This window comes from Lepus europaeus, chromosome 2, assembly GCF_033115175.1.
Source record: "Lepus europaeus isolate LE1 chromosome 2, mLepTim1.pri, whole genome shotgun sequence".
Taxonomy (NCBI): Eukaryota; Metazoa; Chordata; class Mammalia; order Lagomorpha; family Leporidae; genus Lepus; species Lepus europaeus.
The window spans coordinates 80,863,343-80,885,599 of NC_084828.1; the positions used below are offsets into that span (position 1 = coordinate 80,863,343).

A 22,257-nucleotide genomic window follows, 5' to 3' on the forward strand; every position below is an offset into this window, starting at 1 on the left:
AGAACTAACATTTGCTATCCTGCTTCTTTGTTCCCCTCTCCTGCAAGGGGTCTGCCCAGCAGTGTCTAGTTTGCATGTTCTTAGAAACCTGGGTAGGGAGTGCAGGAATAAGGAGCACACAGAGCTGTCTTTCAGTTTGCATTTCCATCCTCCTTGCTAGAGAACTCTAACCAGTGTTTGATAATTTCATGTTGAATGAGGATATGAACATTAAATGGAGCCAAATCTGAAACACCCTAACTTGGACTGCTGGCATTAATTATGACCCCTGGGCACACAGAGCAAGTCTAGCTCCTCCCCCTGGTGGATCTGAGAAGCCTACAGCACAATATCTGTGAGCTCTGTCCTCATTCCTCCTCCATTTTTCTCCCACACCTGGATGAACATGTGGAAAACACTTCAGTTTTGCAGACAACACAAAGCCAAGGAGTCATTATGGTGATAGCTGAGAGACTAAACAACACTGTGCCTTGGCTAGGAAGTTCTTGAACAGTGATGAATAGAAGGGTCTCTGGGTCAAAAGCTTCAGTAACCCAAATACAGAAGGCAGGCAGCTGGCCTGAGAAGCAGCTGTGAATCCAGGTGGGCTTTGGTGGGCATGTGCAGTGGAAACTGAAGCACGACTTAGTGCAAGGCCTTCTGACCACACTCCTGGGAGTGTGGTGCCTAGCCCGAGAATGGGTCCACCTGCTGTGCCTGTGCCGACCACATCTCAGCAACCAGGCACAGCTCGGGGTGGCCCCTATTAGGAGAGACAATGACATGCTGACATTTATCCCAAAGAACAAAAGAATTTGGTGAAAATGTTGGGAATGACACATTTGAAATCCTCTTAAACGAACGTTTGGAAAAAGAGAAGACTTAAAGAATTCTTGCTCTTGCTTTCCCACAAAAAGCTCAGTGGAAGAAAGATTTCTCTATCACCCTAGATAGCAGACTAAGAACAGTGGAGGGAGAGTGCCCTGTGATCGAAGGGAACAGTTTCATAAAGTACAGAGTGTTGGAAAGAGCCCTTGAGCAGAAGGGTAAATGAGAAACTCAGTAAGGCCCAGGACAACGTTGGGGTTCCCATGATCTCTAATCTCAGCTGCCTTCCTCAGCTGTGTGTCCTCTGCAGCTTTGTCAAGCACGACTTTGGAAGTCCCCTTTCCATACACACGCTCATCTATATATCCATGCATGCATAAGGTGCAAGCATGTACCCAGAGCCTCCTGGACTCTGTAGTCATTATCTAGCAAGGCTTACTAAAAGGAGTCCCAACCTTAGAATGTGAAAACTTGAATCTAGTCCTGGTTTTGCTGCCAACAGGCTTAAGTCCCCAGTTTCCCTACTTATGAGTTAAGATACTCTTATTTACTTATTCATGCATTCAACAAATATTTATTATCTACTGTCTTCAAGACACCATTTTCCCTTCTCTTTCAGGGATTCCTTTTGCTTATGTAAAATAAGGGAATTAGACTAGATGAGTCTCTACTAGGCCATGCGTCCACCTTGAAGAACCAAATCATCACAGCCCCATTGTGTTGTGTTGGCTAAGGTTTAGATGGATGCTTTGCTAAAATAAAAAATCCCTGGTCGTTGAAGTGTTTCTCAAATCTATTTTTTAAGTGAATGAAGAGATCAATTTTAATTATGTCTATGAAAGGCATATTATGTAAAGAGAAACAAAAAATGAATAAAAGAGAAAGATTGGTAGCAAATATGAGTGATAATTGTTAATGCTAATGAAATGCTTATTGAGTCAAACTTGGGAGATTTTGAAAGTCTGAAAATGCAATCCATAAGCTGTACTTTGGAAATTTATATTCATTAAATAAAAGTTTTTAAAAAAAAAATCCTCAGCAAGATTTTCTGTAAGGAAAAAAAAAAAAAAGAAAGGCTGAAAATGCCTTTGGTATATCCTCACTCTCAATTGATAGTTTGTCTGGGTATAGAATTCTGTGTTGGAAGTAACTTCCACTCAGAATTTTAAGGAATTGCTCCATTCTTTTTTATGTTCCAGTGTTACTGTTGATCTCTGCTGTCATTGTGATTCTTGGGTATAGAAGCTCTTAGAATGCCCTTTTATCTGCCAGTGTGCCCTAATACTGCTTTAGAATTAGCATTTTTTAAAAAATATTTCTTTTATTTATTTGAAAGACAGAGTTACAGAGAGAGATAGAGACTGAGAGAGAGAGGTCTTCCATCTACTGGTTCACTCCCCAGATGGCTGCAATGGCCAGCCAGAGCTGAGCCAATCTGAAGCCAGGAGCCAGGAGCTTCTTCTGGGTCTCCCACACAGGTGCCAGGGCCCAAGCACTTGAGCCATCTTCCACTGCTTTTCAAGACCATAGCAGAGAGCTGAATAGGAAGTGGAGCAGGACTAGAACCAGCACCCATATGAGACGCCGGCACTGCAGGCTGTGGTTTTAACCCACTGCACTACAGCACCAGCCTCTAGAATTAGTGTTTCTAAATTCATTACACCAAGCGCTTGAACATTGTATCCATTGGGCAATTCCTGCCCTTCAATCCTGGGAATTTTTCTTTACAATTCATTCTTTTCCATTCTGTTTAGAACTTATGAAACCAACTCTCATTTTCTTTTAGTTTCTCTTTTATTTTCCTCTCTTGGTGTTCTTGTTCTACTTTCTAGAAAATTTCTTTGACATTCTCTTCCCTCTGTGGAAAGTTTCATTTCTGCTGTATTAATTCTAAGTTCTAAGAGTTCTTCTCCTTCTGTAACTTTTTCATTTTCTCAGCAGCTTGTTCTTTTTCTTCTCTTAGTTCTAGGTTTTGTTTTATTGTCCTACTTGCATTTTGTTTCCTCTGCGTTCCTGGTCCTGTCTATTGATTTTGGTCTCTGATGAAGAGGCTTTCCTGCAAAGTCTGGTAATCTATAGCATAATGTTACATTTTTGACTGTGTAAGGGAGGAGTCTGGTTGGCAGTGGGATTATACTGTGATACCATCTGACAGGGTCTAGACAGTTTGGTAGGGGTGGATATCCAAGCATCAGTATTTGAGTTTCTCTACATCTTTTTGGTTTCTCCAAAGAAGGATTTCAAATCTGCCTAACATGTGGCTCCCAGAATTCTGGGAGCCCAGGGTACAAGGGTGGTGGCCATCTCCTCCTTCTGTAAGTCAACCATCCTTAAATTTCAGTGTTTCAGGCAAGTGCACAGAGAAGGGACCTAAGGCTTTTGATCCAAGCATCTTCCGACTTCATGCCCACCCTCCGTGCTGCCTAGTGCTTCCACTCTCTGAGTCTGTGGGCCGTACAGAGCTAACTGAATCTCATCTTGTCAGTTCTACTGCACCAGGTGCCACTCTTGAGTCTGCTTCCTGTCATTCAAAAAAAAGTGTTGGCTTGTGTTATCCACTTTTATTTCCCATTGCCTTTGTCTTTGTGGGTTTATGTCCTCCCCTTCTGATGTCATTTTTGCCAGGTATAGAATTAGTGGCGAGGTAGTCAAATGATTAAAGAGCAAGGAGATTTTTATTTGAAAAGGGGCTCAGAACAAATCAAGTGTGGGACCTGTCCCGTTAGACCCTGATAGGAATAGAGGAAGCCAATGAGCAAGACTTCTCAGGCATTGTGGCTGGACTTCTCAGTTACATGCCAGGGAACGATTTATGGAGTTTAGTTACTGGGGCATTCACCAGGTATTTATTCGTCACCTGCTAAATATCAGGTATCACTGCAGACTCAGGAGATATGACAAGAGCAAGATCGAGATGCTCCTGCTCTTCGGGGTCTGAAATTATGATGTGGGACATGAGCAACACATACATTAACAAGTAAACAAGACCACAAAATGATAAGTGCCTAAGACAGGGAAATCAGGCGATGTGTTAGAGAGTGGACACAGAGACTACTCCATGCACATCTGGAAGGGCCTTGAACTCCAAGTCCCCCATCCTAAGAAAGAGGAAATTCAGGCGTGGGGAGGGAAGGGATGTGTCCAGTGTCACATACAGGTGAGCCCACACCAGCACCAAGGCTTGCTGACGCCCATTGCTGCATTTTTCTCACTGTTAAGTACTGAGCAAGGCACAAGATCTAGGAGACCATGAGACCACAGTGCTCATTTAAGCACCCTGGGAAACAACTTAACCAAACAGCTCCTTCGGCTCTAGTCAGCAGCAGCCGCCCCAGCTCCAGCAAACAAAATAAAGCAAACTGTAAGCTTCAGACTTTTAATTGGACCTGGCAGCTCCATGGGCTACCAACACACAAACCAAAGAAATCTCAAAGTTCCACAGCAATATTCCTAAGTTACCCATATGTTGCTTTACATGTTTGCTTCTAAAATTGTAAGCAATTTGAGATAAAAGCCCAGTGCTAAACTCATCTAAAGGGACCTACTTTCTGAAGAACTTATCTGAGCTTCACAGTAACGTGGGGACAGAGGTCTAGTGGGGGTGGATTTTGAGTCAGCTACGCTAAGCCATCATCAGTAACTTGGGGCTGGGCTGTCCTGAAGCTTCCCAGAGGTCCAGCTGAAAACCACCTATCAACTCCCCCGCAGCCCCCAACTCGCCACTGCCATTTTTTTTCTCTCAAAATATTATGCCTCCTTGGAATATTTGCATTTTTCCTATTACATTTGCTTTAGAGAATGCTATTGTTAGTGCTACTGTTATTTCATTATAAAATAACGCTTATGTGAAAAACATTGAGCAAAACTTGGAATTAGAAAGGAGGGGGAAATTACCCAGAATCTACCACCCAACAAAACCAAAGTTAGCATTCTGATGAATTTCCTTCCTGTTTGTTTCCTGTGAATAGTTATTAAGTTGTTGATGGTACTCTTCACATATGAGTCATAAAATATATAATTTACATCCTAATCTTTAATTTTTATTTTGTATGAGATAAGCAGCTTTAAACTATTAAAAAGCTTTATAAATATCTAGTGGCTGCATAATTAAGCATTCACCTAGTGGGTATATTGTAAGTATTTAACCATCCCCTTCTTGTTGGGCTTTGATGTGTTAGCTTTAAGGACTTTTTATGATAATTATTATAAATTGTCCTCACGTAAGAAAACTGCTGTTGTGAACACTTTACTGCTTAAAGCCCTGTCGGTGCAGCTGCATATCACCCCTGGGCCGCATCCCAGCTTTTCCAGAGGGAGAAAATTATAGAATGCCCTGTTGCCAGGCATTTCACCTAATTAAATGAAGTTACTCTTCTTATACTTTTTTTAAAAATTTTTATTTATTTGTTTGAAAGACAGAGTTACAGAGAGGCAGAGGCAGAGAGAGAGAAAGAAGTCTTCCATCTACTGGTTCACTTCTCAAATGGCCGCAATGGCCAGAGCTGGGCCAATCTGAAGCCGGGAGCCAGGATCTTCTTCCAGGTCTCCCATGCGGGTGCAGAGGCCCAAGGACCCAAGCTGCCTCCTACTGCTTTCCTAAGCCATAGCAGAGAGCTGGATTGGAAGTAGAACATCTGGGACTTGAACCACCACCCATATGGGATGCCAGCACAGCAGGCGGCAGCTTTACCCACTAAGCCACAGCACCGGCCCCAATGAAGTTACTTTTTAGCAGTGGAATTCCAGGCAGGAACAGCAGGTGCAGAGTGTAGGGGAGAGAAGAAAAGGATAGTGTTTGCACTGGAGTTAGCAGGACTTCTCGGTGCCCTTGAAACTGTGCCAAGAAGACACACCCTAACTTTACATCATGTAACTGCCAGTCCTGGCCTCCTGTGTGGCCATTGGTGCATAGACGTTGATGCACCTGTGAACGCTGTGGCTAGGAGATGTGGAAGAAAAAGGTGGAGGGAGTTAGGAGGGGGCAACCAGGAGAACAGTAAGAGGAAGTGTGACTCATCTGATGGGTACCCTTGAACCTGATTTTCCATCAGCGTCAGATCCAAGCATGCGGGCAAGCAATGTCAGAAACTGATGCTCATAGTTACCAGTGGGTTCAGCCCACAGGTATTGATGGCAGTCAGCAGACTCCTGGAAAGAAGGAGTTCTTCACATAGAAGCTTCCCAGAAAGCCATGCAGAACAGAGAGACAGTGGTCCTCATTTTCCAGACAGGGATCCTGGGCCCCACTGTCCCCTTGTTGCAGTCAGGAAAAGCATATGGTGACCTGGCAACTTTTAAAGTGTCCAAGTCAGCTTCCCTAGGCAACCCTAGGGCCAGTGCCTCTGATTGGCCTGTGTTAGGGAAAGACTCCATTAAGATTTTTTTTTTTTTTGAGACTTACTTATTTGAAAGACAGAATTACAGAGAGAGGGAAAGATAGAGAGAAAGCTATCTTCCATCCGCTGGTTTAATCACCAAATGGCCACAACAGTCAGCTGGGCCAGGCCAAGGCCAGGAGCCAGGTTTCTTCCTGGTCTTCCACGTGGGTGCAGGGGCCCAAACACTTGAACCATCCTCCACTGCTTTCCCAGGTGCATTATCAGGGAGCTGGATCAGAAGTGGAGCAGCTAGGACTCAAACCGGCACCCACATGGGATGCTAACATCACAGGCAGCAGCTTTACCTGCTATGCCACAATGCCAGCCCCAAGATTATTAGAAAGGAAAAATATTCGGTTCATTTACATAATTGACACACATACAGTTGATTTAATCTATTCACAGCCAGCATGCCATCAAAACTGATACCCATTTTTTTATTTCTTCTCTACTCCTTCCCCCCTAAATTTAAATAATAACAATTAACACCTCCAGAGCTTATTTTTACAGCACTTAGGGTGCTAACTCTTCTCAAGATGTCTTACATGCTTTAAAATTATTACCTCGTTTATTCTTCATCACAGCTTAAAAAGTTGGTACTGTTATTCTCCCCATTCTTCAGATGAAGAAACTGAGACAGAGGTTATGTAGCTCACCCCCGATCACACAGTTGGTGAGGAACTCCAGAGCTCGCACCCTTAACCACTAGGCCATGCTGCCTCTGGGGACCCAGGTGGAGACATGGAGACACACAGGAACTGAGACTGAAATAGCAACTGTAGGATGCTGGGTGGGGTGTTATCCCAGGTCTCCAGATGTGCTTGAGAAACCGTCAAGGAATGGTATGTTCTTTTTCCATACCACAGGGATGCTCATAGGGGCAAACTAGCTTGCATGGCTTACACAGGAAGGGGTTGGTTCAGCTGATCTCCAAATACTAACCAAGCAAAAGGAGACCCAAAGTGAAGTGACTGTTTCTGGTGAGTATGAGTAGGAATGGAAAATGCAGACAGGGCTACCAAGAGTGGCTTCAAAGCCTGTCCCGTGTGGGTAGCAGTCGCTGTTGGAAAGAAGGCCACACAGCTATCGCTGGGGAGCAGGAGGAATGTGAGGCTGGGAGGAGCTCCTTCTGCCCCTCTGGAGAGCCCCATAGGGGAAGGAGGAGGCCAGGGGCTGGTCAACAGGGACCCAGAAAGGAGAGACTGGGCAAGGAAGGGCAAGGAGTTAGATGGCAGCTGGCAGCTGGGGGAAACCTAAGTAGACAGCATTGGCAAGGCTCAGCAGGTCTTCCTGGGTCCTGAGAACTAGGCAGAGCAGGTGTGAGAAGCTCCAGAAATGGGGTCAAGGCTCAGGCACAAGAAGGGGAGACAGTAACAGAACAAGAACAGGAAGATTCCAGAGACAGGGGAACAAGCTCAGCAGAGAACTGAAAACATACTTCCTGCTGAGATTCTGTGTCCCTATATCAGCTCCCAGCATTTCCCGGAGTAGAAGTCAGTTTGGTCTTAGACACTGGGGTCAAACAGAACTGACGCTGAAAGTTAGGCCCCATAGCAAGTGGCAAAACACCACCGTGAAAATACATGGCCTCCAAGTTTTCAACAGGGTGTGCCAGGTCTTCCCACTGCCCAGGGAGTTGTGCCTGACTGCAGGGGAGATGGCCAGGCACTCCCACCACAACACCTCGGCTCAGCCAGAGGATGCCCACCATTTGGGAACGCCATGTAGGGAGAGGCTGAACCCAGTGTGTAGTATGAGGGAAGAGAAAGAAGGCTCCTGGCTGGGGGACCTGAGAGAAATCCAGGATGTGGCTCAAGAGTTTGTACATCTTGGTGGGTGTGCAGGCCTGCTTTGCTCCTGAGAAGCCATTACAGGAACACAGGATGGGGCTGGCTCCCAGTGTGTGGTTTCTCAAGTACCAGCATTGATCAGCTCGATAGTGAGTAGAAAGCAGGCAATCAGCACGTTGCCTGTGCATAAAATCTGCATGGGATGACGGAGGTGAAATCTGCAGGTCAGAAGGGGGAGGCTGGGCCCAGGCAATGCTGTGGGCAGAACACTGGAGCAAGAGGGTGAGCAAGCAGTTAAAGCATGCAGAGAGGGGCCAGAGGCACTGGGGAAACCATGAACATCAAATTCAGAGCCAGGAACATGAGTGAATGGGAAGGGGCGGTGGGAGGAAAGAAGCATCGAGAAGGGAGACTGGTGATGAAAATGGCTTTCTATGTGCAGGACACGTGGGTGTTTAAGGAACTGACTATTTTTTAAAAACTGTCATCTTTAAGACAAGTCAACATGTGGGCAATGTAGAGCAGTCTGAAACCAAGGGGCTCTGTGCTGCCTCGGCTGTGGCTGGTTCTACCCAAGGAGGGATTGAACGGTCCAAGGAGAATCCCCGAAGAATGGCAGGGTAGGTCAGTGAGGGCTGCTTTCAGAGTGCCGTGCCCACGTCTCAGCTGTCAGTAAGTCAGGAGGGGAAACTTTCACATGAGCCCCTGCAGGCAACACAGGGAAGGAAGACTCTGAGGAAAAGGAAAATTGGAACACACAGAGGGGTCATCTCTGAAGAACAAATGTTGAAAATGGATCCAAATGCAAAGAATGTTCTCTGGGACCAGAAAAGGAAATTAGAAAACAAACAAGCCAGGAACTATAAAATAAAAAGCAAACCACGGGCAGAGGAAGATGTTGAGCCCGTTCTTAAGAGGCTGTGGGAAAGAAAAGAATTAGGACCAAGCGGAGATGTCCTTTGCGACATGTTCTACTACGGGCTGTCGGATAAAACCAACTTAAATTCTTGGGACCAGGGATTTAGGCCAGGGAGAGAAAGGAGAGCTTTCTAGGCCGGTGCCGTGGGCTCACTAGGCTAATCCTCTGCCTGCGGTGCCAGCATCCTAGTCCCTGTCAAGGCACCGGATTCTGTCCCGGTTGCTCCTCTTCCAGTCCAGCTCTCTGAAGTGGCCCGAGAGTGCAGTGGAGGATGGCCCAAGTGCTTGGGTCCTGCACCCACATGGGAGACCAGGAGGAGGCGCCTGGCTCCTGGCTTCGGATCGGCGCAGCACACCTGCCGTAGCAGCCATCTGGGGGATGAACCAACAGAAGGAAGACCTTTCTCTCTGTCTCCCTCACTATCTAACTCTGCCTGTCAAAAAAAAAAAAAAGGAGAGCTTTCTGAGTGTGCTCCTGCCAGGGACAGGGGTAGATGTGACCACAAAGGAATGGGAAGAAGAGAAAATAGTGACTCTGGCTTTGTGCGGCTGGCCCCTGTTGACACACACCAGGGGCCAGAACAGGTCAGAAACAGAAGTGGGAAGGTGCGTTTCTAAGGAACTGGTCCTTCGGTCCCTTTGTATGGCAGCTGTGTGTCATTAACTTCTGTTGGGCGTCGACTCGCACAGTCCAGAAGGTTTACAGCAGGACGCATGAGTGAGCCACACGTAAGGGCTGCAAGGAAAGAAGTTTCAAGTGGGCAGAGGTCCCTCAAAGGCCCTTGGCCCTCCGCCCTTGACCTCTACCCTGCCCAGCAGGGAGTGGCTCCTGGAACCTTCTGATGCTGCTTCCAGCCCTGGGCTTCCTGAAGCAGTGCTTCTCAAGTGTGAACCTCAAATCCTTGCTCTGGGAAGAGGGTGAGGAGGGACTGTTTTAGGGGCAGCCCTGATCACTGACATCCATTTCTCCCTTGCCTGCGACTCTGAGGAATTCCCTTCCTGCCATAAGATAGGGGCCAATCTTTTTGACCAAGCTGATGAGGTTTGGTACACCAGGACGCTCATTCTGTTTCTGAACGCAATGGGTTTTTGGGTAGACCTAAAGCTTGAATGCAGTTACGTGTCAGGTGTGAGTTCCAAAGACATTGCCCATTAATGGCTTTCCCACTTCCTCCTTTGTCTGTGTGGACAGGGAAGCCCACAGGGTGCAAACACCGCCACCCAGTGGTGCACACGGGCTTAGCTCCTGGAAGTGGAATTTTTTTTTTTTTTTAAGGATTACAGAGAAAGGGGGCAGGCGCCGTGGCTCACTTGGGTAATCCTCTGCCTGCAGCTCTGGCATCCCATATGGGCACTGGTTCTAGTTCCAGTTGTTCCTCTTCCAGTCCGGCTCTCTGCTGTGGCCTGGGATAGCAGTGGAAGATGGCCTGAGTGCTTGGGCCCTTGCACCCGCGTGGGAGACCAGGAGGAAGCACCTGGCTCCTTGCTTTGGATCGGCACAGCTCCGGCCATTGTGGCCATTTGGGGAGTGAACCAACGGAAGGAAGACCTTTCTCTGTCTGTCTGTAACTCCACCTGTCAAATAAATAAAAAAAATCTTAAAAAAAAAAAAAGAAAGAGTTACAGAGAAAGAAAAGGAGGGACGGAGAGAGAGATCTTCCATCCACTGGTTCACTCCCCAAATGGTCTGGCCAAAGCCAGGAGCCTAGAACTCCATCCGGGTTTCCCACATGCACATGGGTGGCAGGGGTCCAAGCACTTGGGCCATCCTCTGCTGCTCTCCCAGGCTCATTAGCAGGGAGCTGGATCAGAAGTGGGACTCATAGTGGAACTCGTATGAGATGCCAGCGTCACAGTTGACAGCTTAACCTGCTGTGCTACAACACCAGCTCTAGAACTGGAGTTTGAATGGCAGGCACTCAGCCTGGCTTTCATAATCTACATGATCTACCCCCTCCTCCATATCCCACCTCACCACAGGTCAGCTTGTAACTTGCCCCAGGAGGCGCTGGGCTTTGTGTCTGGGTGGCACCTGGGTGTTTGCCCTCAGAGCTTCAGGCCTCATCTGCTCTGCCTCAAGTCTGCCGAAGGGCTGCACCCTCTCTGACCTCAAAGGGTGCAAGTTGCCTCTCCAACCATGTGCATGCTTGACCTCTGGAAAGAACCTGGAGTACCTGGTGTTGGCACAGAGGCACAGCTCCCCTGAGGAACAAGAAGCCCAGCAGTCGTCATTCCAGAGTTCAAGGGGACTTCCATGGTCACACAGGCCAGCGTTCCACAAAGGGTCCACTAGTGGAAGTTGGAATCAGCTTAGCGGGATGTCATCAGCAATTGAGAAAAAAATGAAATTGAATAGGAGAGTGAAACTTGTGTCTTGATGATATATCTACTCATGTGTAGTGTGCTTTGGTCAAAACATAAAATGCATTTCCTACAGAGGACTACATCCAAAAAGTTTATGAACCCTGCTGGAAGCCAAGCTCAGGCCACTGCTTCCCACCCCCTTCTCCCATGAACAGACCTAAGAATATATGCATAATTTGCCCTGTCATCAACATCTGGGTTCAAGTCCAGCAGAGTGACAATGGGAAAACCATCTAACCAGCCTTTCTCAGAATCATGACAGGGCAATGTCCCTGTTAAAAATATACATCCTGGGGATGGCATATGGCCGAGTACTTAAGGTGCCAGTCAAGAAGTGCAAGTTCCATATCAGAGAACCTAAGTTAGATGCCCAGCTCTAGCGCCCAATCCCAACTTCCTGCCAATGCAGGCCCTGAGAGGTAGCAAGTGATGACTCAGTTGTTGGTCTCTGCTACCCACATAGGAGACCTGGATTGCGTTCCCAGCTTCCAGCTTTGGGGTACACCTGGCCTGGACCTGGTCATTGCAGGTGCTTGAGGAGTGAGTCAGCAGTTAGGAGCTTTCTGTCTGTCTCTGTCTCTCTGCTCTTGGATAAAAAATTTTTTAAAGATTTTATTTATTTGAAAGGCAGCATTACAGAAGCTGGTATTGTTGCACAGTGGGTTAAGCTCTGACCTGCAACACCAGCATCCCATATGGGCACTTGTTCAAGTCCTGGCTGCCCTACTTCTGATCAAGCTCCCTGATAATGGCCCAGGAAAAGCAGTGGAGGATGGCTCAAGTGCTTCAGTCCCTATACCCACGTGGGAGACCCAGAAGAAGCCCCTGGCTCCTGGCTTCAGCCTGGCTCAAAACTGGCCATTGCAGCCATGTGGGGAATGAACCAGTGGATGGAAGATCTTTCCCTCTCTTTGTAATTCCAACTTTCCATTAAATCTTAAAAAAGAAAAGAAAAAAGCAACGCAGAATTACAGAGAGAGAGGGAGAGACAGAGGTCTTCCATCCACTAGTTCTCTCCCCAGATGGCCACCATCCCAGCTCCTGAATCAACCTGTGGTCTGGAGCAATGGAGGAGCAGCTGGAGAATCTGTATTTTCACAAATTCCCAAGGTGATTTTTATGCACCTTTAATGTCCAGCCTCTGGCCTCAGCACTCCTGAGCTTGCATTTCCTGATGGGTGTGATGGAGATAACAGTCCCACCTGACTGGTAAGGGCACTTGGCTAACTGTGAGGCATGTCACAGAGGTGAGGGCTGTCAACCAGCATCCTTCTCTAAATGATGTTTTGGGGAAGTCAGCACCAGGCAGGTTAGAGAAGGAGGACTGTGCATTTAATGGGAATGGGAAAGTGAAATGGAAAAACTGAGCCAACGAGCATATTTTTTTTCTTCTGCCTCCGTCCCTGTCCATCCTACAGATTTCCCTTGCAGATGTCATGCTGAGGGCAGTGCCCGGCAAGTGCTCACACAGCCATCTCCCCACCACGCCTGGGTGGGGATATGCACTGCCAGCACCCGCCCGACCTTTCCAGGCCCACCCTGGCATTCCAGCCCCTTCAGCGGGGCTTGCTCGCAGTCCTGAAGGCTGAGCTCTGCTCTTGGCTTGCTGTTTCCCAGGCAATGGCTGCACAACACTAATGTACTGAAGCTTTAGCATGGCTGCTGGTGCAGGCTTCAAGCAGGGGTGCATGGGCTGAGGTCGAGTTCCCCGGAAGTGCTCCTCTGACCTGCTGTTTGGGGTGAACCTTAGTGGATGACAGACTGGCAAGCGGGGCCTCTCGACTTTCTCATCCCATCCTTTCCCTTCCTGCTACTCTGCCCCTAAGCGCAGCTGCTGTGCTGAGAGGGAGGTTGACCCTGTGCTCAGTTCCCTGAGACAACCAGACAACCCAGTCAGTCCCATGGCAAAGGAAGGTCTGGGAAAGCTGGGAAGAGGACCGAAACCCAAAGAGGAAAAGTAAAAAGTCTCTGTGTGCAGCTGGGAGGCCTTCTTCCTGCCTCCATGCTCTCCTGAGAACTTGTGTTATTGGTTCCGAGCAGTAGGGAAGCGCAGGTCTGGAGGGAAGGGGCATGAAGCATCAGGGCAGGCATATGTTTCAAAGTAAAATTTGCCCTCCTCTCCTCTTCCCTTCCTGTGCGGGATTCCCCCTGGTCCCCGGGGGCTGAGCCCGTGTAGAGCAAATCTCTGTTCTAGATAGACATTCTTTTTTGGGTACTCACAGCCCTTCTTTTAGACAAGTGGCTCTGGTATGGGGTGGGGATGGTGAGGGGGGCAGGGGCCAATGTTCTCTTCTGTTATTCGCAAACATCAACTACAGTGATTTAGAAACAGACCCAGCAAGGTGGGAAGAAGTGAAAGGCCTTATGTTAAGTGAAATAAACCAGGCAGAGAAAGACTGATACTGCATGTCCTTGCTCATATATGGAGGCTCAATCAGAAGATCTCAGAGAAGAAGAGCCCAGACCTGAGGGCACCAGTTGCTAGGAAGGGTTGGGGGGGACGCAGGGAGAGAGGATCGAGCAGCAGAATCAGCTAGGAGGAACGCTCTCTGGTGCTCTACAGTGCAGTGGGGGCCCAGGGTACAGCAATCTATGATGTATTTCTCAAAGAACCAGAAGAGAGGAGTCTGTAGTTTCCCAACACCAAGAAATGGAAACTGTTTAAGGAATTAGAGTTGCTAATTACCCTGACTCCATCACTATACATATGTGAATTATCACACTGCGCTCCATAAATATGTGCAATTATGTGCCCATTAACATTTCAAAATCAAAAATAATTCATAAGTAGCAACAGATGGCATCCCAGTTAGAGTCCAAGGGGTGGCACTGAGGGGTGGAGACAGGCCGGGAGAGCCTCAGAAGGAGCCAAGCGGACATGCAGGGGAAGAGGTTGAAAGGCTAGGTTGGCGGCGAGCTTGGTAAAGGCCTAGTGGAGGGAGCCCTAGGGAGGTCGGGAGGGTTAGACCCAGAGCTCTGGGCTGGGCAGCTCCGGGCCACGGCTGGGCTGGGACATCAAGCTAAGCAACAGCACTGGGCTAACGACTCGTTTTTTTCTTGTTTTGTTTCCTCTTCCTCCTGCCTTCCCCCACCCTGAATCCCATCTCTCCCTCTGGTCCCTCCTCCCCTCGGCCCTCCTGCATCCGCCGCCCCCTCCCCGCCCTCTCCCTCCTGCACGCGCCCCCTGCCACCGCCACTGCGGCCACAGCTCTCGGGCGGGTGCGAGTTGACCGTGGTCCTTCAGGACTTCAGCGCCGGCCACAGCAGCGAGCTGAGCATCCAGGTGGGGCAGACGGTGGAGCTGCTGGAGCGGCCCAGCGAGCGGCCCGGCTGGTGTCTGGTCCGCACCACGGAGCGGAGCCCCCCGCAGGAGGGCCTGGTCCCCAGCAGCGTCCTGTGCGTCTCCCACTCGCGCAGCAGCGTGGAGATGGACTGCTTCTTCCCCTTGGTGAAAGGTAAGGGTGGCGCGGCGCCGGCCCGCGAAGACGCGTTCTCACCTGTGGCGGGCACCCGCCACGACCCTGTGGGGTTTCCCGGGGACCTGGTTGTGGCCAGAGTGGGTTGGGGACTTGAGGAAGAGCTGGGCGCCTTCAGGAAGGCCGTGTAACCTTTCTGAGTCGCTTTGCTCTTGAGAAGGCAGGCTGGATGAGCTGGCTCTCCCACCCTGTCGCCCTCATTCAGAGCAGTCCTCTTCTGCCTGAGGCCACCCGGTGGCATCGACACCCCCTTTCTCCCCTGGCTCCCTACCCCGACACAGCAACTGCTGGCTCTCAGACCCCCACCAGGGCCTCCTGCTGACCCCAGGAGGTGAGCCTAGGCTGAGCCAGGACCAGCCCTCCCCAAAGCCTTGCCCGCGCCTCACGGTGTGCCCTGGATGGATGCGTTATTTGGGGCTGGGCTTCTGTTTCGGGCTGCTCTGTGCTGCCGGGCATGGTACACCCTTACTAACTGCACAGCGCCTCCTGCGAGCTCCCTGTGCGCCGCCGGAAGCCCCTACCTGACCGCCAGGGGCTTAGCCAGCCCTCCGGGTGACGCACACTACAGCCCCTGACCTGGGCTGCCAGGGCTTTGACGCCATGCATTATGCATCGTGCGACACAGAGGCATGGCCCAGCTCTCAGCTTGTTTTTGTAACCGCTCAGATCGTCGGCCTCCGGGACCCCTCCAGGCAGATCTCTGCTAGATATGTATGGCAAAGGAAGAAGGAAGGGATCTGGCTGTGCCAGGAGGCAGGGACAGAGGTCACCACGGAGACCTGCAGCGGGTTTCCTGATGATGACTGTGAGCTTGTTACGCGTTTCTGCAAGTTCATCGGCTTATCTCCTCGACCTGTATTCCTCCCTTCGGCCACTAGATGGCGGTGGCAGGTGCAGTATTTGCGCTGCTTTGGTCCATCCAGTCTTCTTGGGTTTTACCCCTGGGGAGAAAAACCCAAACACAGCTCCCCAGATCTCCTGCCCACGCACACGTGGGCCGCCCCCTGTCATTTCTCTGTCACCCGTGGAGGTGCTGTGTCAGGGAGCTGGGGATTTGTAATTACAGTGAGTCCTCTGACGTGGACCACAGGCTGCACACCCTCCAGGTACTGTAACAGGACACAGGGAACTCGGGAACACAGGTCAGTGTGGAGTCCACTAGGGGAAAGTGGAGCCCACGCAGGTAGATTCCTGCGGGCTCAGACAAGGTATCAGATACAAAGCACACCTGTGCCTGGCACTCAGTGCCCAGTGTCTGTCATGAATTATTGTCATTGTATCATTTATCATGGATGATCCAACCAAATATGACAAATTCCCACAGGTTCAGTCTAGAGACCCTGTGTGCAGAGGCAAAACCAGGGACAGTGGCCCATTTGCTGGGAAAGGCTTTCTTTCTTTTCTTTCTTTCTTTTTTTTTTTTTTTTTTTTTTTTTTGTGACTGGCAGAGTTTAGACAGAGAGAGAGAGAGAGAGAGAGAGAGAGAAAGGTCTTCCTTCCGTTGGTTCACCCTTTGGATTGCACTGCGCCAATCCGAAGCCAGGAGCCGGGTGCTTCCTCCTGGTCTCCCATGTGGGTGCAGGACCCAAGCACTTGGGCCATCCTCCACTGCCTTCCCGGGCCACAGCAGAGAGCTGGACTGGAAGAGGAGCAACCAGGACAGAACCGGTGCCCCGACCAGGACTAGAACCCGGGGTGCTGGCGCCGCAAGCACAGGATTAGCCTAGTGAGCTGCGGCACCAGTGGGGAAGGCTGACTTTCCATGGCTCCCTGTGTGGGGGTGGTTTTCTTCAGAAGGGGCTCAGTCTCCAGGGGAGACTGGAGACTTCCTGACCTTGACCTGACCTCCTGGGCCTATAGCTGGGAGAAATGAGCACTGCCTCTTGGCCCTGCCTAACTGGACCCACTGCGTGTGCACCCTGGCAGGAGCAAACCCAAGGCAGAGGATCAAAGAGCACTGCCAGAGACTTCTCACCACCCTCTCACCCGTGTGCGCTCAGAGTCCAGAGGTGCCCGAGTCCCGGTGGTTAGTACCTCAGTCCCTGCTCTCCACAGAGCGTCCCGTCTGCCCTGGACAAGGCCCCATTTGAAAGTCCATGCATGTGTGCACATGCCCTGGCTTGGAAAAACCTCTCCTCTCTCCAGGGCCTGCCCGAAGCGTTGGCCTCCTGGCAGAGCCCCAGTAAGCTATACCTGCTCCCATTCCAGCTGGCTGCCTGGGGTGAGCTGGCCTGTTCTCCCAGCAGTGACCTGTGTTGCCTTATAAGCTTATAACTGCATGGGGAATAAAACGCTCTCTGGGGCTGTGCAACACGACCTTATCTGGTATCCTGGAGGTCAGGATCAGGTTCTTGTTCAATTCCTAGGAGGGAACTGGTCCTTTTAACCTTGCAGAGAGCAACAAATCCACACTGCCAAGGGCTGTGAGAAGCAGGAAATATCTGCATGACGTCCTAAGTGCCACGTGCATGCTCAGGCCACAGCCATCACCCCCAGAAATGGGCAGAAGGACCACAGAACGTTAGCACCAAGGAGGAGCTTGGAGAACCGCTTGGTCAGACTCCGTACCCCTAGCTGCACATTAGAACCACCTGGGAGCTTTCCAGAATGGCAGAGCCCAGTCTCCATCTGGAGCAACTGGAATCACCGTCTTCACGGTGGAGCCGGATGATGAGCATTTTTTAAAAGCTCCATGGGTGAATCTAAGGAACAGCGTGGGTTGAGAACCAGTCTCCTCTCTCCCAAGGGACTCTCAGGCACAGGAGAGCAAGGTGACTTTCCTGAAGCCTTGGGGATGTTGGTGGCTGAGCCACAGCAAGACCAGGGCTTCCTGCTCCATACCCAAGCTCTGAGCACATGCACCGTTCCCGCTAGGCTTCCAGGCAGCTCAGGGGCTACTCTCTGTTCTCCCCCTCATCCCAGGCTTTCTCTGGAAGCTCTGGGGAGCTCCTTTCCTCCTGCTCCATCTGTGGCCTGACTCGTGATGGGGTTGGTGAGAAAGAACAGAGCCATGTGACAAAGCTAGGGTAGAGCCTGCCTTCCATATGACGTTACCGCCACCCTGATGTCTCGGGGCTGGGCCCTCTGAGGTCTAGTCATTCCATTTCTTGATTTCCTCAGAAGGAAGTAGTGAAGGGCAGCACCTCCCAGGGGACAGAGGCTCTGCAGCAGTGACTTTCCACTCCGGAGGCTTCTTAGAGGAATTTTTTTTTTGATGTTTGTTTTTCTTTGTTGTTGTTGTTGTTGGAAAGGCAGAGAAACAGAGACAGACAGATAGTGATCTCCCATTCCTGGTTTGCTCCTCAAATATCCACAACATCTGGGACTGGGCCAGGCCAACGCCAGAAGCCAGGAATTCAATCCAGGCCTCCCACATGAGCAGCAAGGACCCAAGTTCTTGAGCCATCACCTGCTGCCTCCCAGGGTGTGCATGAGGAGGAAGCTGGAATTGGAAGCAGAGCCAACACTCAAATCCAGGCACTGCAACATGGGACATGGGCATAATGCCAAGTGCCTGCCCCTAGAGGAAAGTTTTAAAAACACTGATGCCCCCTACCCTACCCCACACCAATTAATTCAGAGCCCACAAGGGCACATTAATATGTTTGTTTTATTTTGTCTTATGTATGTAATTTATTTGAAAGAGAGAGAGAGGAGAAAAGCAGACAGAAAGAGAGAAAAAGACACAATCTTGTGGCTCACTCTTCAAGTGTCTGCAACAGCCACGGTTGGGCCAGATCAAAGCTGGGAGCCAGGAACTCAATCCAGGTCTCTCATGTGGGTGACAGGAACCCAGTGACTTGAGCCATTACTGCTGCCTCCCAAGGTCTGCATTAACAGGAAACTGGAGACAAAAGCCAGAATGCAATGTGGGCATTTTAACTGCGAGGCTAAATACTTACCCCCAGCATCAGTGTGTTTTTAAGTTCTTTGGTGATTTTTATGTTCTGTGAGGATCAAGAATCACTGTTTAATGGGCTTGGCACCCACAGAGTGTCAAGCTTAAGAAATAATTAAGAGTCGTTGGAAGTGGTTAAAGGTTGATATATAGATTAAATTAAAAATTCTTGGAACTCAACAACAAAAAAATTGGCTTAACAGCTTAACAAGTGGACAAAGGAGTTGGCTAGACGTTTCTCCAAAGACAATATAAAAATGGCCAATATGCACATGAAAAGATAAGTAATATCACTAATTACTAAGGAAATGCAAATCCAGACCATGAACTATCACTTCACACTCATCATGATGACTTTTATATTACACAGAGAGAGAGAGAGAGAGAGAGAGAACAAGAGTTGATGAAGATGTACAGAAATGAGAATCCTTATGCACTGCTATTGGGAATGTAAAATGATGCAGCCACTGTGGAAAGCAGTCTGGCAGCTCCTCAAAATAGTAAGAATAGTGGAGTGAGCACTTGGCCTAGTGGTTTAAGACACCACTTTGGATGCCCACATCCCATATTGAAGTCCCTGGGTTCAAGTGCCAGTTCTGCTGCTGATTCCAGCTTCCGGCTGATGCAGACCCGGGGAGACAGCAGTACCCAGTGAGGTATATATAAGATAGATGTACAAAGAAGGAGGTGCCTTTCTCTGAAGGGAGGAGAGAACTTCCACTTTGACTATGACCTTGTCTAAATAAGATCGGAGTTGGTGAACTCAAAAGGCTTCCATAGCCTTGGCAGCTCACGACAAGAGCCTAGGGTGATTACTAATGCCATAAACAAGAGTGGCAATTGTTAAGTTAACAACAGGAGTCACTGTGCACTTACTCCCCATGTAGGACCTCTGTCCTTAATGTGTTGTACAATGTGAATTAATGTTATAACTAGTATTCAAACAGTACTTTACACTTTGTGTTTCTGTGTTGGTGCAAACTGTTGAAATCTTTACTTAATATATACTAAATTGATCTTCTGTATATAAAGATAATTGAAAATGAAAAAAGACAGATGTAGATATTATATATTATATATGGATAAGATATATATACCCAGTGAGCTAAGTATATATGATATATATTATATATAGGTAAGATATATGTATACAATATATATTATATATGCACAAGATATATAATATATATTATATATAAGATATATAAAATCTGTCTCTGAAATACATAAATAAATTTTTAATTAAAAATAGAATTACCTATCATGTGATCCCAAAATTCTGCTTCTGGGTATGTTTCCAAAATAACGGAAATCAGGGACATGAACAGGTATCTGTATACCCATGTTCATAGCAGCGTTATTCACAATAGCCAAAAGGTGGCAGCACCCTCAATGTCTGGCAACAGATGAGTGGATAAACAATATGTGATACACACACACACACACACACACAAACACACACTGGAATGTGATTCAGCCATAAAAGGAAGCTCTGACGTATGCTACAACATAGATGAACCTTGAGGACATCAAGCTCAATGAAATATTTCTGTTATATGGGATATTTTGAGTCATCAACTTTATATAAAGAGAGAGTGGAATGGTGACTGCCAGGTATGGGGGGAGGGAGAATGGCCTCTAATGGGTCCAGTTTCAGTTTTGCAAGATGAAGAAAGTTCTGGACAAGGATGGTGGTGACGGTTACAAAACTCTGTGAATGTACCTAATGCCACTGAACTGTGCTCTAAAAACGGATAAAGGTGAGTGTTAAAAGAAAAACTTGGTCCTGGTTACTTCTGCCCAAGCTCCAAAAACCAGTCTGGGTTCTTCTCTGCCCAGCTACCTAGGACGTCTGTGCCATTTCTCTTTCCTGTGTAATCTCTTCCCCACCCGGGACCGAGGGTCTGGAGAAGCCGTAAGCAGCACCTCTTTGCTTAGTGAAGCCAAGCCCTGGGCATCACTGTGACCCTGGCAGCAGGTGTGCGGGAGGAAAGCGGCAGGGGCCATGGCAGTTCCTGCAGTCCTCTCCCTAGGGCGCTCCTGGCCATTTCTGCTGTCCCACCCACCTGGACTCGGGCAGCGCCTCCCCTGGGAGTGAGGGTGGTTTAGAACAATGGACAAAGCTTGCGCTCTGGAGCCTGAGAATGCTGAAGCAAGTCTGTGATGCTGTTCATTTAGGATTTATATGAAGTTTGCAGGCAGCTCACAAAAACATCTTACTGACCCTTACTATGGACCAATTCTAGATCAATGCTTTACTACCAACAACAATGTTTCCCTTGTTTAACAAGGACACTGAGCATTAGACTAGGTAACTCTCTCAATGTCACTTAAGTTAAAAGTGGCAGACCCAAGTCCTTTACTTGTCTGCCCCCCAAGTCTTAAGGTGTTGAGATGGGTACTTTAGCTCATCCTTCCCTCGGCCCATGCTCCCCTTAACATTTCAGGAATAGGAGCCCTTTGGCAGATGGCCTCGAACATGCCTCCCGCTATGCCTCCTGCCTCTGGCTGCGGATGCTTCTCTCCCTAAGGCTAGGAGAAGCCATCACTGACAATTTTGTCCTGTGAGTGTTTTGCCTACTCAAGAGTTCCTGATGTCCCAGGCTGGGGCTGAGCAACAGGCTGAGCTTGGTCCAGCTCTGATAGGGGCCAGCCAACGCCTGGAGCTGGTCCAGCCTTGTCCAACAGATTTTCCCAGGATATGAGCTCCCTGCACTTTCTGTTGCCAGGCACCAAAATTCCAAAAAGTTCAGGCTCCCTCTGCTACGAAGTTCAGAGTCTGCAGGCTCCTCTGGCTACCAGGAGAGCCCTCCAATTTTAGTATAATTCTGCATTGGGAGAAACTAATCTCAAGTTTCTAGATGACTCCATAATGCCTAACACTATAAGAAGCTAAAAAAAAAAAAATTTTTTTTTGGAGAGTGAATATTCCCAGAATGCTTCATTTCAGTTATGAAGTGACGTGTTACAAAGTGCAGCTTGCTGGCTCATAATCCCACTGCATTTGTACAAGATTGTGTCTGTAATACCAGAGGTCAGGTAGCCACTTGAAATTCAGAACTCAGGGCTGGCACTGGGGTACAGCAGGTTAAGCCACCAGCAGCTCCACTTTCAGTTCAGCTCCCTGCTAATGCACCTAGGAAACCAGTGGTGATGGCCCACCTGCATCCATGTGGGAGACACTGGATGTAGTTCTAGGCTCCTGGCTTCAGCCTGGCCCAGCCCTGGTCATTGTAGCCAATTGAGGAATGAACTAGCAGATGGAAGATCGACTCCCTCTCTCCCTCTCTCCCTCTCTCCCTCTCTCCCTCTCTCCCTCTCTCCTCCTCCATCTATCACTCTGCCTTTCAAATGCAATTTTTAAAAACACAAATCTTAAAAAATAGCATTGTTTCAACAAAACTCAAGGATCATTGATCACCCATCTGTCCATGATGCTTTAAAAAGAAAGAAAAATTCAGAACTCCTCCCTTGTAGAGTACGTAGAGTATGATCAGTGAGAGTGAGAGTAGTTTTCCATGCTAGCCCACACAATTTTATCTGATAATAGCATAGCTAAATTATAGCATGTTTACAATGAAAAGTGGTGGTAAGGTGTTTTTTAAAATCACAATACAGGTAGATGA

At 48.7% G+C, this 22,257-nt stretch overlaps 1 protein-coding gene across 4 annotated transcripts in view; it reads left to right on the top strand.

Annotated features, from left to right (window-relative positions):
* KALRN (kalirin RhoGEF kinase) overlaps positions 1-22,257 on the top strand; it is a 737,253-nt gene that overhangs the window by 578,070 nt on the left and 136,926 nt on the right. For all 4 annotated transcript variants that reach the window (XM_062209080.1, XM_062209015.1, XM_062209004.1 and 1 more), the window contains exon 34: positions 14,466-14,712. In XM_062209080.1, coding sequence (XP_062065064.1) covers positions 14,466-14,712 — 247 coding nt within the window. The remainder of the gene's footprint in view (positions 1-14,465; positions 14,713-22,257) is intronic.